The sequence below is a fragment of the Macrobrachium rosenbergii genome, chromosome 52 (assembly GCF_040412425.1).
Source record: "Macrobrachium rosenbergii isolate ZJJX-2024 chromosome 52, ASM4041242v1, whole genome shotgun sequence".
Taxonomy (NCBI): domain Eukaryota; kingdom Metazoa; phylum Arthropoda; class Malacostraca; order Decapoda; family Palaemonidae; genus Macrobrachium; species Macrobrachium rosenbergii.
Window position 1 is genome coordinate 17,001,921 of NC_089792.1, and position 20,000 is coordinate 17,021,920.

The 20,000-nt window shown below is 36.2% G+C and overlaps 1 protein-coding gene across 2 annotated transcripts in view; it reads left to right on the forward strand.

Moving 5' to 3' along the window:
- Positions 1-6,405: 6,405 nt before the first annotated feature.
- Positions 6,406-20,000, forward strand: part of LOC136833721 (carnitine O-palmitoyltransferase 1, liver isoform-like) — a 97,873-nt gene continuing 84,278 nt past the window's right edge. For both annotated transcript variants that reach the window (XR_010851573.1, XM_067095934.1), the window contains exons 1-3: positions 6,406-6,511; positions 11,018-11,604; positions 13,218-13,372. Coding sequence is in view for 1 of the 2 variants with exons in the window: in XM_067095934.1 (XP_066952035.1) it covers positions 11,477-11,604; positions 13,218-13,372 (283 nt within the window). In the remaining variant the exon portion in view is untranslated. The remainder of the gene's footprint in view (positions 6,512-11,017; positions 11,605-13,217; positions 13,373-20,000) is intronic.

Consider the following 20,000-nt stretch of genomic DNA (forward strand, 5'->3'; position numbering starts at 1 on the left):
TTCTAGTCTGCAATTTAAGAGTGAGAAAGTGGGGGCATATAATTATAGTTACGATACAAAGGAAAATAATAATTCAACCAATATATTGCTGATATCATCACTTTCTTTCATGCTCTGAGCCAAGAATTTGCCAAAACAAGTGCATTTTGCTGCCCTGAAAACTTACTTCTAAGACGTTATGCTTAGATGTGTACTGAGAGAGAGGGGGGGGGATAAAAACCTTTGTATATCGAAAGCATTTTGTGACCAACCTTTGCCCTCTTGGGTATAAGCATTTCTCTTGGTATCTGTCAGTTTTCTTCATAAGCGAAGGAAATTATGCAACCTTTGAATGATGATAATAATATTTTTTCAGTACTCACGGATGAATAAGCCATTTCTAATTATATTTAATCTATAAAGAGTTACCCAATATATCTTCGCTGATAAGTGGGTCCACGCGACCTTCGGCCATTGGCCACAGTCTGTGATGTGAAAGGTTGAGTTCATTGTGCAGTCATCACGCGCAAGAGCCCGTGCTAGCGCAAGGCTGTCTTAATCTAAAACGTAGGAACGAATCATACACGCATTGAAGGGCTGAGTAATATGTCGTTATATATTGCTAATAGAATATTTCTTCACTCTTTCTTACTCAGTTAGTATATTTTTCATCCTGTCAATGACAGAATTTCTCAATTTCGGTGCCTTTTACTTTTCTGTAAAAGAAAACAACTGTGCCGGCTTTGTCCGTGCGCACTTTATTCTGTCCGCCCTCAGATCTTAAAAACTACCGAGGTTACAGGGCTGCAAATTGGTATGTTGATCATCCACCCTCCAATCATCAAGCATACCAAATTGAAGCCCTCTAGCCTTAGTAGTTTTTATTTTATTTAAGGTTAAATAATCTTGCTTCTGGCAATGATATAGGATAGGCCACAACCTGGCCGTGGGTCGCGGCTCATACAGAATGATACCGAGACCACCGAAAGGTAGATCTATTTTCGGTGGCCTTGATTTTACGCTGTAGCGGCTGACAGAAAACTCAGTTGCGCCAAAGACACTTCGGCGAATTTTTTACTTGTTTTAATTCGTGACTCTTCTTCTGCGTTATCTAATCACAATCGTCTTTAATTTTATACAAAAACCCAACTTCAAATAGTCAACAAAAACCCATTACGGACTAACAAGGGCATAACGAGATACTTTGGGACTTGACTACGAGTTCTTTGACGAAATTTTTACCGCTTTCCTTTCATTTCCGCTTAAAATTTGTAATTTCTAATATTATTTTTGCTGATTCATATTTTCTTTTAATATCAGACAGTCATATAAGGTTACTTAGTATTATATCTTCAGGGTCAATAAGGGATATTACTTCGATACATTTTCAGATACATGAAGTACTCCTTATCTGCTCAAGGGGACGAGATAAAGTATTTTTACCTGGCACATACCAGTTTACACCAGTTGTACAAACTCGTATGAACTCCCATCTCGTTTTTCTATATCTCCTCCCTTTTTCATACCTTATCTGCCCAGAATAGTCTCCTTTCGTGCAGACGGTTAAATGCTTTAATGAATACGACGCGATATGATCTGAAACGAAATGTGTTTGGTAAATTAAAACGACCACGAACAAAATTATGACATACACAAATATACTGTATATACATATATATATATATATATATATATATATATATATATATATATATATATATATATATATATATATATATATATATATATATACATAATATAGCTTACAGCTAAGACTCAGAATAGATTTCCACACAATTGAGTTTTTCTCTCAGACAAGCAAAGTTAGCGTAGTGGCGCATCGCATTGTGCATGTAACAAGTTCCTAGTTCTAGTTCCTATGGCACTCCACAAACACAGTTGCGGCACCCTACAAAATTCTCATGAGGTGCGAAGCTTTATTCCCTTGAATACATTTTTACACTTTTATTTTTACTTTACATTATATCAATACAATTTTTTCTCCGTTTTATTTTTACTTTACATTATATATATTATTTAACAGTTTTTCATTTAATTTAGCACCCTACCCAAACCTCCCAAATGATCCTTAATATTTCAATTTATTTACTTTTATTACTCCTCCTTTTACATTACTGTTACTTTTTAACTGGTGCCGTTGTTTTCTGGGTTGGTGACGTCCTTTATTTTCATGGCTATTCTTATGTATTCCACTAGTTTTCTGTTCATTTCAGAGTCTCTAATGTTAAGTTTTCTATTTTTTGTAAGGTTTTACACCTGAACAAATGTTCTGTGCTGTCCTCCTCTATTCTGCAGTTATCACAGACCTCATCCTTATATCTTCCCGGTAGTTAGCTTTTCAGGTCCAACATATTCAGCCTGGTTTTCATTATTAAGCATGCATCCTTTGTCTCTAGTTCCCTTAGATACTTATTTTCTTCAAAGTTATCTATGAATAAAGCTTCTTCATTTCTTTCTTCTTTTCTTCCAATGTCTTTTCGATATCTTGTTGTTATTCTTCCTGTTTCAGTTCTTTTTTGAATTTTCCCATTCCATTTATATCTATATTGTACTTTTTACCTATCTTTTCTATGCCTTTTGTCCAGCAATAAAACCCAGGGGCTCTAACTGGTCTTCTACTATTTCTTTGATTAGCCTTTTCTTGTCTGAATTTATAATATTGTGGAATAGCATTATTTTCTTGTATTCAATTCTAAAACTGACCATACGGACTCCGCTAAAATTCCCAGTAGGGCGTGCCCTTTGGCTGTTCATACATTCCTCGGAGGATCCTGTATTGCATTTGCTCTAGAGCGTTTGACACACACTCCAGGTCTCTATGTTGGCAAATAATGTTGGGACCACCACTGTTTATAGATCTTTTCCTTACTTCTAATGCCATATTTCCTACTTTCTTTACGTCTCCATATTTTCTTATTTCTCTTAGTAGGTACTCTACTTTTTGTTTTCTCGATTTAATACTTGTTTCTTAGAACCATTTTGGGTGTACCACTCTCCTAGGTATTTATATTCGCTTACACTACTAATTGGGCCGTTTTTAATTCTGTTCTTATGTGGACTGTCTGGCCCTTTGTTCTTCTATCTATTATCAACACTGCTGACTTGTAACTTAGTTTCCTCCTACCCTGTCTTCTTTTTCTTCTTCTCTGCCTTTTCCCTAATAATCATGAGTCAGACCTACTCATAAATCGTGTTGGAGGTTCACATAACAGGAACCTCTAAGAAGCCTTTGCATTGCATTTTCATCTCTCGGTCTAAGCTTTCAGACACGTCTCCAAACCATCTGTCCCTTTGCTTTATCCACTATTCTCAATAGATTTTTCCTCCTGTCGCTGGTTGTTTCCTTATCATTTCGATTGGTTTATCCTCCTTCGTCACCTCCACCTCTCCATTTTGCTTTTCTTAAACGTGCCAAAATCACTGCCGTTTTAATTCTTTCGTGTATTCAGAACTCTTGCCAAAATCATCGCTCTATTTGTTAACAGAACTCTCGTCAAGTTAGCACATCGCTTTATTCCTTCATTTTTTATATTCTCCACAAATAGACGCAATGTCCCCTGACCTCCAGTTCCCTTGTTTATGCCATGGCTACCAACCTTCCTTCTTTCCACGTCCCCAGAAAGACATCAGCATTGTTAGTCATGGCTGGGGCAAACATTCGTTATTTAATTATCCGCATATCGTTCAATATTTATCCTGGTATCTGCTATGGTTAAATGTTTAAGCTACTGAATCACACATGTTTCTGATTACGATCGATTCTCTTCCAACTTTATTACACGTTGCCACTCCTGTTTTATTCGATTCACCGCAAGTCTTCTTCATCTTTGTAAACTCCCGACATATCTGGCTGTCTTTGTGGGTCTTCCCTGGCATTTATCATGATGAAACTTTCTGCAAAAATCAGCTTTTATAATCCATTTGCTTTGATGATTGTTGACAAGAACGTCCGTCATTGTCACAGATAAACATGAATTTAAGAAACATCCTTGATATCATCATCATCGTCATCACTGTCGTCATCATCATCATTCAAGTTTTTTTTTTTTGAAGGCCTTCCTGTCTGACTTCATTTGGTTAATATGTTTTGAGTTTTTTCTTAAACGCTTTTTAAGTGCTTACGTCTTTTTATTTAATTTATTTGTTGTTGTTTGTTTTTTTTCTGCTCGTGGGGCATCTTACTGAATAACTAGTTTTACTGAGCTAACTTGTACAACACGAATGTTATTTTCCAATTGTTGTTGCATTTTGACCTGATTTATTCACAAGCTCCTACGTATGTTGGTTTTCTGTCATATATTTGTGCCTTATAACTTTCATATTTGTTGTCATGTGTTCATGAGTTTTCATATTCCTCTTCCCTTTTAAATTGACTGTTCGTAGGCAGTTCTTTACTTAGCTGCCCTCCGTAATCAGTTGTGTTCTTTTTTTTTTTTAATCTTACTTCTTTGTGCTTCTGTGAATTTTCCCAGTTTTTCTCGTGCACTGCATCAAGTTCTTCAGTACATTTACCATGCTTATGTCCAAATTTATATACCTGCTTTGCCCTTTTTTTTTTTAATGTCACGAATCTCTGGCGTAATATATATATAGATGTTTTTTTTTTAGTGGGTTTGGTGAAAGGGTCAGTAGATTTTAGAACTACCGTATGCTTGTTTATTAGTTTTATTTGTCGGCACTGTGTGTTGTTCCCCTCTGGTTTTTGAAAAGTATCTCCCATTTGTTCACTCGTGGCTTCCATTTTTCATTTTTTTTTATTCAGCCTACTAAATTTTTCAGTGAACCTCTCTTCCATCGCGCTGATCTAGTTACCACTTTCAGGTGTGACTGCAACCTCATTAGATTTTTCTGCGGGCACTGACATGCAACCTCTTTTGCACATGTCACGCCTATAGATGACGCTATCAAATACTTGTCTTTACGTTGCTGACAACTGAAATACTATTTCAGCATTACTCTACGCAGCGTGTGATAACACTGGTTATAAACTTCAAATTTCATCCAATTTTCGTCATCTGGGATATTACAAACACAACAAAGTTAACAGTACTTTGTTAAAACCGTATTTTCAGTTTTAATGTCACTTGATTTTGTTTGTTTCTTTGAACAAGGAACTACAATCTGAGTACAAATAGAACCAGTCAAATAAAAATGCAGTGAAAACGGAACACCGTCATCTAAGAAATGTAACCTTCATAAACTAATACTTAAATATGGGTATTTAAAAATGCTCGAATAGCATAACTAAATAATAGTACTTGATAAAATTACTATAAAATCACAAACAAATTATTCAGAGTGAGTCATATGGTTTAATATAAAAAAAAAAACGATGTTGATGATGTATGAATGCCCACGGTATGAAGTCACGTCCATCTTTATTGAGGCTCAGTAACTACATATTAAAACATGAATCGAATATCATATTGCATTTTGACGTACATCGCAATAAAGAATTTAAATTGAAATATGCAAAAAGGCCTCATACATGAGTTTACCACTGACAAATGTACATTAATAGAGCCAAGAAGTCAAATGGTGTAACGAATTAGAGAATTAAGAAGGCACCTCAGTCACATCTATTCAGAAACAGTTATGAGACGAAGGACAAAGCCATTCAAGAAAACTGTAAATTTTAACCACGGCTCCAGACCGTGATTGTAACTAACAGACAGATGAGCTCGCCGAATGGACGAAAATAGAAAAGTTTGGAAGGATAAAGAGAAAATGAAGCTAACGATGAAAGTATTATGCGATCTATTTTAAAAAGGAAATAAAATCAAAACAAAACATGAAATGAAATAAGATGAAAATTAAAACAAACATAAAGCAAAAAGTTTAAAAATAACACAAAAAAATGATATTTTGAAATAAAAAATTGATATAATTTCCAGCTTTATATATCTCATACCAGTCATTAAAAATTCAACAATTTTGCTTGTATTGGTGAAAGACCTGTCTGCTAGTTATTGAATAAGACATCACCACGTAGGCATCACTATCTCTATTAACTCAAGTGAATGTCTAATCGAGCTGTCTTCAGTAATTTCTGTAAAACAATTTGGGATATGTGAACTGCACGGAAAATATACTGTTTAAACGAAATCTTGCGGTATCGCGACGAGACCCAATATATTATATAACACTGTTTTGTATTCTTCTTCTTTCACGCTATTGTCGAGATATGTTATTGACAACTAGTAGAGATGCCAAGTATCTATTTATCTACAAACCTGGCTCAGTTAGATGGTGGTTGCTTTATGATTTTACGATTACAATGGAAATAAGTATAATTAATAGTTATAAACACAGTATAAGATTACGATTTACTATTATTAACAGATCAAGAGTAGGAATTAACCTCGGAAGATATTTGATACTTAGCAACTGTACCTCTTTTCGTCAGCTGAGTTGTTGAGCAGACAACTTCTCGCCAGTGTTTACATGTCTGTACTGCTGGGTTGATGTGTTGTCGCACAGTTGTGAAATTGGCTCTCTCTGTTCGTGATCGGTAAGAACATGTCTTGTTTTCCAGCCTCTTGGTGAGAATGAATCTTGGGTCTTTGTTTATATGTTACGGAACGTTTATATAATTCTTAGATTCCAAAGGAATTACCACTGCTTAAGCAAATCGAATGCTTGGAGGTATTTTTCGAATCAATCTAGAGGAAAGGCTATCCCAATTGGGGATTTTTCTAGGCTGTGCAGTTATCGTCTCAAACATCGCCACTTTGCCGGATTAATTGATTTTATCACCCGTTACGGATTTATCATTTATTTGTACTGTTTTCCGTTTAGGATTTTGTTGTTAAAATGGATGAGCCTACCGCAAATAGTCTGCCTTAAACTAGACAACAGCGTACCGTAGAGGTTAGCTTTAGTTATTGCCACCACTTGTGCGACCACGATAATTTTCCGTAAATCTTGAATATGAAAGGCTGAAGCCCTAGCCTAACTTATTTGGAACGGTATATTGCTGAATGCTTTCGTAAGGTGTGAGTCCTAGATAGCATTAGACTTATCCAGTCGATATTGAAATTCTGAATAAATTTACAAAATTGGAGGGTGATTTTTATGTTTTTGGACAGCAATTATGCTTCATTTTTTTAAGCTTGGCATGTACTAAAGTCAACAGTATTGGCATTAGGCCAGGGCTAGGTCATGCAAATTAATCATATTAATATGTTTATATATATGTTTATATATATTATATATAATATATATATATATATATATATATATATATATATATATATATATATATATATATATATATATATATATATATATATATATATATATTGGTTTCAGTTCTCTGCATGTCATAAGTTTTATCTTCAACACATTGAAATATGTGAAAATTTGTCAGGATTTACATTACATGTCTCCATTGACCATACTTGAAGCTATATAATATTCTTGTAATTCTAGACATTTATTGATACTGATATCTGAGTACAATATTATAATTGGGAAGTAGATGAAGGATGTGTGTGTATAAAGGGGAGTTGTTTTTGTGTAAGTCAAAATCCAAATCCCAAATAAATAAATAGCTTTTTCTAGAAATCATGGCCAAAGCACATTTATTTTTTGTATATATCCAAAGGCCCTGTATGCCCCTATAAAATTTAGTCAGACCTCACTTTCAGTGGCTGTAATCTAGTGTGATTTAGGTAATCTATGTTTCTAGCCTCACTTAAGAACAATTCAGGGGTAAATTATTACCTCTTGTCCAAGGCCATGAAACTCCCACATTATCCCATTCACCAGCCATACCCTAAACAATCAGCTGTCAGAGTAATGCCCCTTTGGAACATCCCTGCTCAAGTTCTCTTGCACCAATGAGCCATTTCATTGAATGCATTAGGCATTTTGATCTATTTTACAGTGGTAGTAAAATGGAATGAATATATGAATCTTGTTCCTTAATTACACTAAAAGGAGTAGGGAACACTAGGATGGGCATGAATACTGGTTGCTCTAAAGTTAAGTGCACAATTGTTACTTCTACACTAACTATAATTAAACATTACTCAGGTTTTGATGTGCCATTGTTGCTGTTTACAGCCTATCTAGAACTGGACTAATATTTAACAGGGAAAATAGTGAGGTTTTTTAAAAGGCACACGAAAAGAGTCCCATGAAGGGAAATCTCCACCCTTATCACAGTATTGTGTGTTTCACTCTTGTCATTTTTTCAAGAAAGACTTCCTCCACTTGTTTTGATGTATGTTGTCAGATAGTTTTGATGGATGTTACTTTTTTTTCTTAATGGCAATAGTTTGTTCTTGTTTGTGCATTCTACTTTAGTCTGCCATATTATAAAGTACTTTATGAGGCTGTAATTTAAAATTTCTTATCATTATTGATATTAAGAAGATATTGTATGGCAGTTCTTGGCATATATGTTCAGTAAGTTCATGATATCCTTGGGTGGCGATCCATGTGATATTTGTTCAAATAATATAAACAATGCAATTCATTGTAGGGGAACTGTGTATATGTGCTAAGTGCAGCACACTGTAGATAGTGAAAAGGTTGTGACTGTGTAGTGGAGTAGATTATTTTACATTGTGATTATATTGACTAAGAAAATGTGAAGTCATATTTTGATTAGCTTTCTTTGGTCTAAACCTTGACATCCAGAATTATATTAGTCTCTCTGTTTGTCAAAAAAATGAGTATTTATGTAACTAGTACAGGTATTTTAATGAAGAGCATTATCAGCGAGTGCATAATGCCCTGGTGTTCACAAAAGATTATCCTATACCATATAATTGTCTTTTAACAGAATAGCATACTAATTTTTACTGTTAGAATATCAGACCTATGATTATTCTGCCATAGGTGGTGCTTGTTCCAGGCACAGATAAGATCAGAGTCAGTTCATTCATATGTCATTGATTGAGAGTAGCAAGGAGGCAGGGAAAATTGACATTATTAACCCAACAGTGTTCAGCCCTCACGTGTTTGGATGCTTAATTAGCTATGCAGTATCTGGTTTCATGCAATTTGCTATTATAATTAGAGAAATTGTTTGCAGTATTAACAGCAATGTATAGGTTTTTATGATCACAATTGCCAATTTGATGCGTTTTACTTGGTTAATTAAGTATGGTATTCATTGTACAGTTGCCACTGTCCCTCATAGATTATGTAGTAGTTTTTATAAAAAGTTCCCTTATTTTTACCACCTTAATCCCAGCTTGGATGGTGAATGTTGTATCAAGGTCCATAGGTGACTGTTAACAGCTGGATAAGAAAAGTTTTGTAGTGGAACTACTTAGCATACTAAGATCAGGCTTATTGTGTAAAGTCTACAGTGCTGTACATATGACTAGAATCCATATAGTACAACTTGAAAAATTTTAACTACTGTTTTGGATTTGGAAATGAATTGGGAAGACACAATCAATTATGACGACGATAAATTTATGAAAAGCTTACATAGCAGTTCTACTTATGTTCAGCACTGCCTAATACCCTAATTTTCTGTGATTGTGATGAAAGAGTTAGTGAAAGGTTCAAGTGGTACCCACTTTACATTTCTTTTTAACTGAACCCTGGACCCTGATGAATGAGACCAAAGATATATTCTGGACTGATGGAATGAGATCAGAAGTTATAGCTTATAAAAAAAATGCACTTTATTTTGGAAGCCTGGAGAAAGTTTATTTAAATAAAAGCACAACTTTTTACATGTGAATCACATATAGGGCATTGAGGTTGAGTGTCATGGTCATAGAAGACATTACTCTTGTAAATGTTAATTTTCTCAAATTTCTTCTTGTCATTCATTACATTAGATAGCTGTAAAAGTTACTGTGGTCTCAAGTATTCTGTAGAATACTTTGATTGTTGCAAGCCAAAGAGAGAAGCTTTACTAATAACGAAGACTTTCCATTAGGCAAATGTTTCAGAAGTGTTTACTTCTTGGTGGCCTAAAAGTTACAGTAATTCATATAAAGTTACGTATGTGGTCCATAAAAGATTAATTGGATTATATGACAAAATCAAAACTTTAGCATTAAATACACAGTATATAAACACAGTATGTATTTCAACATTTAGTAAGCATTGTGCAATGAAAGCATAAGTCTGGTTCTACAGCATTTATCTCTTGGAGGAGTATGGTCATTCTGCCCTCAGTTGTATTCCTGCTTTTGTTTATTCAACTATCATAAATCCCTTGGCTGGATCTCTGATGCACTTTTCAAACTTTTTGAGTCGTCTTAGCAATCTTTTTACTGGAACAGGTTTGGGACAACTGTCTGGGAAAAGTAAAACCTGTGGTTCTGTATCATCATGTTCCTAAAAAGATCATGCATGTTTGATTAGAACACGATATGGATGATATTTGACATATGCAATGATCTTTAGCCAAAGTTTGCTGTGCAGTATAATATTTATACTGTGAGTGGATACCTTTATTATAGAAACCTTTCTGAATTCATTTGATCCTTCAATAATACTCCATCACCATATCTTTAATTATAGATTTATGTAATCATAGGTGTTTAGTATTGAACAATTATTTTTGTGTAGTCTTGTTTTTGGAAGGATTGTAATGAATTTTGGAATTAACTCTGGAAATTATTTTTAGGTTTGCACTTGCACGTGAGATACTGTTTTATATTACATTTTTTCTGTACTGCAGTTATATTGTCTTTAATTGTAAGAGTTTTTATTTCTGGTGTCATGTATCTTCAAAGTAATGGTTTAGTGAACATTTTATTTTAGGTAGTCATATTAGAGTATTGTATGTTTATATAAATAGGCCTATGCATTTGACAGTACAGATACAGTGCTTTCTTGTTACTTTACAATATTATGATTTGCTTATGTTGGAATCTCATATTAACATTATATCTTTAACTGAAAGCATGTCACAGTAAGGAGTATTGTGCACTGTAAAGTACAGTATATATGAAATGTAAGTATAAATTGCAATATTGTACCTGAGTAAATGCAGCTTATCCTAAATTAGTAATTATGAATTATTTATTGAAAATTTCAGGCTAGACCTTGGAGGGACCAGCTCTGCAGAGTGTGAGGATCTGTAAATATGATTTACATAGAAAAATGATGGAAGTTTTTGACCCAAAGTAAATTGAAAATTATCTTGGTTTTCCTGTGAAACTTGGGAAGAATATTATTCCAAATGTCATGTGAATGAAACTTAGTGCCCCTAAATGATCAGTACTTTACTGGTGGTAATAAAATACTATAAAATATAAGACTTTTTCAACGATCCTTGTGAAATTGATATCAGAGTTCATGGTACAAACAGGGGCCCAACTTGGGGTTCAAATGCACCAGTTTTATTTGGAACTTCTTGCTTTGTGAAATAAAGTCCAGTTCCTTAAGCTTAGGAAGATTGAGCCAAATTTAAATTAAATCTAGCATTAACATCATCTGAAGGGTACTGTATTTAAATCTGATTTGCTACTGCACACTGAAAACTGAAGTTGCAAACATGGCTGAAGCTCGAAGTGCTGTTGCTACACCTCGTGTTCAGAAGAAGGACCTAGGGACAACAGACTCTGTTGAGGATCTTATAAAATCCTATCGACAGATGATCGTTCGAAGTTACTTTCGTATAAGGTATGTAATTTCTTTGTCCTTTTTTTTTTAAGATGGGCTTGTAGTGATGCACTGTGTAGGATATTGCACACACCAGGTTTGGGGATATAGTATAACAAAGTCAATTTTGATGCTGTAGTAATAAATGTGATTAGACTTTGCCTTTTTGTTGGGATTGTTATACTTTATGAATAGAATGTTAATTTGTATGGCCTCTGTAGTTGAATTCATTTTGATTTTGCTGTAGGAACAGTTGATTCATTTTGATTTTGCAGAAACACTGGACTGTTTCTGTTTGAGAAGTTAGGTTGGCATAGAATTCTGGAGGACATTGAATGTCTTATATTTTGCTTATCTATAACGATGAATAATGGAACATGAAATTTTTAATGGAGAAGTGAGTACTAATACGAGAAGTCCGCCAAAGGACAATAACTGAAGGTGTAAAGTAATGGAATAATAATGTAGATCATATATTGAGTGTAATTACTGATGTTTGCAGGTGATGCATTGTTGATAGGCAATAAAGAGAAACGACTGAAACTCTTGAACAGTTTGTAAGAATAGGTTGACAGTAAATGTGAGTGAAAGGGCAAATGGAAACCTGGAAGGTGGCGCACTGAATGCAAAAATGGGTGATGGGGTATATATAAAAAATGATGGTGAAATAAGAAAAGCAGTGAGTCATTGAACAGGTGAAGCAAGGAAGTAGCAATGTATGTGTGAGTGTGTGTGTGTTATATTGCTGGAAGAAAATCAAATTGACCTTGCATACCAAAGTTGGAATGCACGAAGAGTTTGAATGACCTCTCTTTAATGGAAGTGAAATATAAATATTAAATGTGAATAAAGGAAAAAATATAAAGCTGCTGAGATGAACTATTGCTTAGTAGGCTATGCGTGGAGTAAGGAGCACTGTAATTGAGAAATGGGGAGCTGCACAACAAACTGGTAAAAAGTTTAGCTTAGGAAGAAAAAATCACTAGAGCATTTTGAGATTGTTTGGCTGAATAGGCAGACTGGAGGATGGTAAGTTTGTGAAAATTATAATTCCATAGTGGAAGGTGGTAGGGTAGACAAGTGCTCGAGTGTGCTGGATAGATGGAGTGAAAGACATGTTGGAACGAAATTGGCTTAATATCCTGGAGGTTGAATAATGTAGTGGTTAGTAGGCTGTTTGTTACACTACTGATGATCCTTTTAATTAAGTAAATGAAGAAGCTAATGTTGCGGAAGTTTTCTGTACATAGTATCTTCCATGATTCATTATGGATGTTGTATTGATCTTGTCCATTTATATCAAACATTTTCTTTTGACTAGTTAATCTCAGTATTTTCAAATACGTCACGGTTCTCAGGCATTTGGATACAGTATAGCATAGTATTGATGAGCACGTATACAGAGTTTGATGGTCAATAAGATATATATAGAGTAAGTGAGTTTAGACTAATAATTCAGGTACTGAATTTATTGTGAAACTTCATTGATTGTTATTTAATATTTAGACGTTAAATGGTTCTAATGATTGGAGTTGCTCTAGGCATTTGTTATTGTACGACTAAAGTAATATATAGCCTGGCGACAGTCGTTGTTGCTGCGTAACTAATGTATATCAACGTTGTTCCGTGACCAGGAACTCGATCAGGAATGGCGTTTGGCCAACATCGACGAACAACCTTGGTGTTGCCTGCGGCTTCTCGCTTTACTTGCTGGAGTATGAGCCCGCTTCAGGAAGATGCATCACAGAGCATCTGAAAACGGCTGTCGCTGCTCTTCCGCTGCCGGAGGGTGAGTACACGGGAATGTGTGTGTCTGTGAGTGTATTTTTTTTTTTTTACAACAGCAACAAAAATGTGAACACGCTAAAAACAACATAGTTTTTTGTTCTCGAGCCACGTTACATTTCAAAAGTTTTGTGACATTTTCACTAGTTTACGAGAGAAAAGTCGAATTCTGGATGCAACCTTTTCTCTTTATTAAAATTGCTACTATGGGGTATTTAAAGCAAACTGGTTGTTTTTATAACCAAAAATAACTTATTTGTTGGCATCTGAAGGCCTTTGTTATAGAATTACAAATAAGGACGTGTACACAAGATAGTTGATCAGGAAGTCTTGTATCTGAGTAGTGAGGTGCTATGTTGTAACAGATAACGATACGTGATGACACCTGTACTGTTTATGTACACCTGTTTGACACGTATGGAAAAGTAGCATTTCAGGCTACGATGGTAAATCTCTCTCTCTCTCTCTCTCTCTCTCTCTCTCTCTCTCTCTCTCTCTCTCTCTCTATATATATATATATATATATATATATATATATATATATATATATATATATATATATATATATGTGTGTGTATTATATATATATATATATATATATATATATAAACAGTATATATATATATATATATATATATACTGTATGTGTGTTTGTGTATACATTAAATATATATGAATATAACATACATACATATGTATATATACTGTATATACAAATTGGAGAGAGAGAGAGAGAGAGAGAGAGAGAGAGAGAGAGAGAGAGAGAGAGAGAGAGAGAGTCCCACTTACACGTCAAGACGACCTTGTGTTGGGCTCGAACCTTACTTCCGGTCGACTTGAACTGATGAGCTGAACTTCAGCATGAGCGAGGGAGTACTTTATTTTCACTGCACCCTGGGGCGAAATCGCTTGGGAGAGACGTCTTGAGAGCTTATGTGGAAAATGTTTTGTGATGGAAGGTCATCTTTTGAGCATTTTTTTTTTTTTTTGAGGGATTAGAAGAATAAAAAAGTGTTGCCTTGCCTTTGTGTATCTGATTACTGCTAGAGAGTTTTTATGATTACATATGTATGTGTAATATATATATATATATATATAATATATATATATATATATATATATATGTATATATATATATATACATACATACATATACACTGTATGTGTAATTGTAAGTTTGCAAAGGTACCATAAACACCTGCTCATTGTAAAGACTGGGGGTATTTTGCAAGATCAGTGATATTCGTTCCGTTTGTAAAACCACCTGAGAGGTGGGGAAATCTCTACCTTTGTCAGGTTGTATAAGGACCGCCTTTGTCTTCCACCACTGCGGTCCTCGTCCTCTGAGGCCGGTGGTCTGTTGTGTAATGCAAGAAATGACGTCAAATTAGACAGCTGATATATGCTTTTGTCGTAGTAAATTAATGACTACCCATATTTCTGAACATTATCAGGTCTTTTGCTTATATTTGTACGTTTTTCAGTGGTATCTTTACAAGCAAAGTTCTGGGCGGCATGAAACTGTTAGCGAGATGATGAGGAAATTTGCGAAATAACAGTAATGCACGCAACTGTGACTGCGTGTCTGTGCACGGGGAATATCGGGAGTGGTTTTTTTTTTTAATGTTGCTTCGCGAGTATCTCCATCGTTTCGTTAACTAACCAAAAGTCTGCGAAGTTGACATCATCTGAAACATCTGGGTAATTTGCATAATCACAGGATACAGTCACCGACAATCTTCATCATCATCACTCACGTTTACTTTTCGAGACCCATGTGGACCGTCCGGTGGGTTCCATTTGTTGGTTGCAATTTAGTTTCTAGAATATATTTTTCATGTGCCCTAACTGTTTTATAAATGACGTGTGTAAATGTCTGAGATTAATTTATGAGCTAAGATGAGCATTTGAGGCCCACCCCAATTAGTCCCCTTTGTGGCCCTGTTAAATTCTGTATCATGGAGGTAGTTGATCCATATGAATTAGTTCCATTATGGCTCTGTTAACTTAATCGATAAATTGTGTATCATGTCGGGAGTCAAATATGGTGGAAAGCTGCCAGGATGAAGAAAGGCACATAGCCAGCACCTCATCCTAAAAGTCATTCAGAAACGCACTGAATTCCGGCGTCACCACCTACAGTATATTAGGTTATTCAGTCATCTGCATTTTGTATCATAAACGTTTTCCCATTCTCTTTACATCTTACCCTTGTTTTCGTTGACCATAGATGCTGTGAGGCGAGTTTTGTTAACAGTTGAAGCCATCATTTGCAGATCCCTATTAACTACGAAGTTGGACGGAATTGCTGAATTACTGTCTCGAGAGACTCCTCCGTTACTTGAATCCATGAACTTCAAGACAAGAAACTGATAAAAGATCATGTGGTCTAAACCATGGTCTAAATAGCATTAGCAATATAGCAACGCTTACGTAAGAAAATAGAAATAAATACAAGATTATCAAGCATAATGCTTCAGTGCAACAAATGATCATGAGTAGCTGGGAATATTTCGGCTGCAAGCATTTTTTATGACAAAGCCGTAACATAAGCTAATACGACCTGAAAGGTAGGGGTTATTTATAAGGCTTCTTATACTGTAGTTGTAGAGGCGATGACATTAATGCCGCGTACTCTCGGTATAGATTAGAAGTTTTGGGAGTGATATTTCCCTATACTTATGTTGGCAACAATCTGGAACCCTGTACCGTGTAGCAAAGTTGTAGATGCTGGATTTGTTTTTAGGAAAAATACAAACAAATTCCTTTAGAATTAAGTATATTTGGCCACCTTCCACAAACCTGACTTAACTTTGAAAAATCCCCCTTTGCCTGAAGTGCAGAAGTCTTGCTTGCGTGCTTCTCGTGTCACTGGAGATAAACGTCCACATTTTTCCTGTCAGCGTTATAGATACGGATTCTTGTAAGCTTAAAGAGGGCCGCAATGCTTTCTCAAATCTCATCTCTCCTTTGTCTGAATTTTATGTGGCTTATTTCTGAACTATTATATGATTAATGGGTTATTTTTCCCGCCTGTTTTACTTTACTTGACTAGCTTTGCAAGCCAGAAGTGACTTCAGATTTACGTCATTTTATTTTGGCCAATCTACTCTGCGGTTGAATTCTTGTGTAAGAAAGTAGCAAAATGATAGTTAGGTGTAACCATGGCATAGGAAAAAATTGCTTGGTGTGACTGAGTATTCGTAACCCGTCAGAGCCTGCCCAAGCCTAACCTAACCTAATATTTCTTAACCATTCATACCGAGGCCGTGATTTGGTCCTTGTACCCTTACTACGAGTGGGCACCTTTAAGTGCCGTCATCTCGTATGTGTCCTAGGGTAGTGTTTTCGTTAGTACTACCTTTTATTGTTTCGCCTTTCTCAGATAGACTGTATTCCCTTATCTGAGGGCCGAAGAGCAGTCTTTTAGTTTAATCTGTAAATGTGGCGTCAGTTGTAATCAGCATAGTCTAACCTTTTTTCACAAATTATCGCGTACGCTTACAGAAGTGATAAAACATTTTTTAATACCTAACATTCGTGCTGTTAGTTAGTCTTCCAATGACAATACTAATGAGAGACGTGCTAATTTTGTGTGTGCACCTTGGCATTTCTGGTAATGAGGTATTTTGGCTGATCGAAAATGGTGGACTTCCTCACTGAAATAGAATATGAAAGATTACTTGTGTATATCACACATGGGTTTTGGATCCCTTGACAAATTCTCCTTGACTTTGACCTTGTAGGGCAGCTGGTAAAAGCTTTTACAGATGAGATAATCACTGAAAGCTCCGAACTTTCGCCTCTAAGCTACATGTTGCGATTTTACTCCGTTTGTATTTCCTCCAACTGGAAGGCAACAATGTTCATTTATTTCTGCGCCAGTCTTATTGTCAATAGACAGACGGAAAAGAGGACTTCTTTATTTCATTTTTGAGTTTCAAGACATTTTCTTGTATCAGCCTGAAAGGAGCCTGGGTTTTAAAAGCCTTTATGATAAATGATCATTTGTGCTTTTCTTTGTTCTGTTAGAATGGCTTGGTAGCTTAGTTTACTGATATTTTGGAATGGTGCTTTGTTAGGAATTAGTATCTTCGCCTTACCATGGAGTTTAGGGCTCTCTCTCTCTGAGATTCGCTTGGTAAGGATGTCTAGCCAGGCTTGTTTTGACATTAATCAATGTCTGGCGTTAGTGGACATCGATGATGCACATTCGATATCCATCTTTAACACATGCGTAACGTGATTTGCAAGTAGTTTTACTTGTGATTTGCACCGTTCAATAATTGAACTCTCTTGCTGTCGACTGGAGAAAGAACACAAAACACAGTCCTGGCATAACCAGCACTATTATAGGCGTTCTGCGCCAAGTGAAAACAAGATAATGGCGTCTTAGTCAGCTGGGATCCGTAGAAGGTTCAATTTACCATTACCGTGACAAGCAGTAATGTTTTGGGAATTGAGGGCAGGCGGTGTTTTTGTCATGAAGTGTGTGTGTATATGCGGGGTTTTATGTGGCATGTACAGTTATTATTGGTTGGAAAATTTGTTTCATCGTTAGTATTGCTTCAGGGCTTATTCAAAATTTCTTCCCATCTGAAGACTCCCATAGGAGGGTTGTGCCACCATTGCCCCTCACGCACTGCACTGTAGGCTTTACTGAAGTTTTTTGCAGCGTCCTTTCGGCCCCTAACTGCAAACCCCTTTCATTGTACCTCTGTTCGTATTATCTTCCATCTTACTTTCCACCCTCTCCTAACAGTTGTTTCTTAGTGCAGCTGCGAGATTTTCCTCCTGTTACACCTTTATTCCTCTTTCCGGCTCAGCGCTGAGTGACCTCATAGGTCTCAGCGCTTGGCCTTTGGCCTAAATTTTATATCCCAGTTCCAGTTCGCATGTAGAGTCAAACCCATGGGAGCAGTTGCAGCTTTTGTTGGTGTTGATATTGATTCAGCTTTATCTCTTTGTTCGTTCTTCTGAAGATGACAGATGTCCGGAGGAAGCGCAAGATATTCGGGTTTATCCTCTTGCCAACGGCCACTTACCACGTTGAAAGCACCGCTTCTCGTTCAAGAAACTTGGTGTTTATCCTCTCGACGGCATCACTGGTAACAACTGTGCGTCATTGTTCCGGTTTTGTAACTTTATTTTTCTCCGCTTAACGTTTTTTGTTAAAAGTTTCCCTCTCTCTCTCCTCTCTCTCTCTCTCTCTCTCTCTCTCTCTCTCTCTCTCTCAGCGCTGAATGGCCTCATAGGTCCGATTCTATTCTGTTTGTACGTGTTTTGTGCGCGCGCGCGCTTCTTGTTCCGGTAGGGACGCTTCGACTGTTGTTCCGTTGAACATGACAGACTTTCTTTCCCCTTTATGCAGTTGTAACACCTGGCATACCATCCCTTCACACCTGTACTGCGTGGACCTTGTCAACTGTTTCTGCCTCCGTTTTTGTTGACTTATAACTTCGATCCTCCAAGAGTTAGGTCTTCCTTGGGTGGGTCCACTCCCACTCCTCTCTTTTTCCTCTTTTCTTCTCGCTCTTGTCATCGTTGAACCTATACTTGAGAAGAACCAATGTCTTATGCGCCTCACTATAGTAGAAGAAACTCGGGGCCAAAACTTTCATTCGCTCTCCTAATGGTTTAAAGATCGCAGCATTAATTGGCGGTCAAGTTTTGTGTTGGTGCAAATGCGTTGTAAGAGGGAACGGATGAAGTGCCCTCTTTCTGGTGCGGACATTTTCTTCAGTCTTATAAAGGACCTCGGCTTATAAATTGTCGTCTTTTCCCTCTCTGTTGACAGAACGATTTAGTGATGTGTTATTTTGCCACTTCAGTTGACTTTCCCGAGAGAGCTCTTAGTTGTCCCGGAGGATTACGCCTACTTTTGCACGGTGTGCACTCTGTTGGCGTAATGGATTTTGTTCTACTTCCTCGCTTTGGGAATATATGGCCATACTAGGCATCTGAGAAAGAAAATATTATTTTTTCAACCCAGTCGTTTTGCGCGTTTTTTTTAGTAGATTTGTCTATTATTGTGGCATTTGTTTTTTTTTTTTTTGTTATCTTTATTATATAGTTTATTCTTTACTTCTGTTTTTACCCTTCCGAGCTGCGTTCCCTTGTTGGAGTGATTATAGCTTGCTAATATAATAAGAATAACCTCATTAGAGTTAGCATTCCTTGTATCTTTATAAATAAGCTGTTATAGTCTTGTACGTAGTGCATCGTGAATCAGTTTGTTAATATTAAGACATATGGGACATTATTTTAGTTGGCTAAGAAGTTTAAGAAATATTTAGGATATGAAAGAGGCTGCAGGTAGCCTCGTTATCCCTCCCTGACAAGGCACTTATTTACCCCTGTCACTTCATGAACCACCGATGTGACCCATTTTCGGCTGTCCGTTGGGGGTCAAAATCATTATATGATCTGGGACACTTGGGTTTTTAGTCCCACGGCCTGTTGGAAATAAACCAACTGGTACATCATGTTTTGCTTAATATGTGAGGATTCGGTACAGAGCAGAATGTATGGCAGCAGCTATACTCATGGAGAGGAAACTTGGATCATGCCAAGATTAGCGAGACCAACATCGTGTCAAGAACAGCGAACCCAATGATCCCCACGTAAAGAAT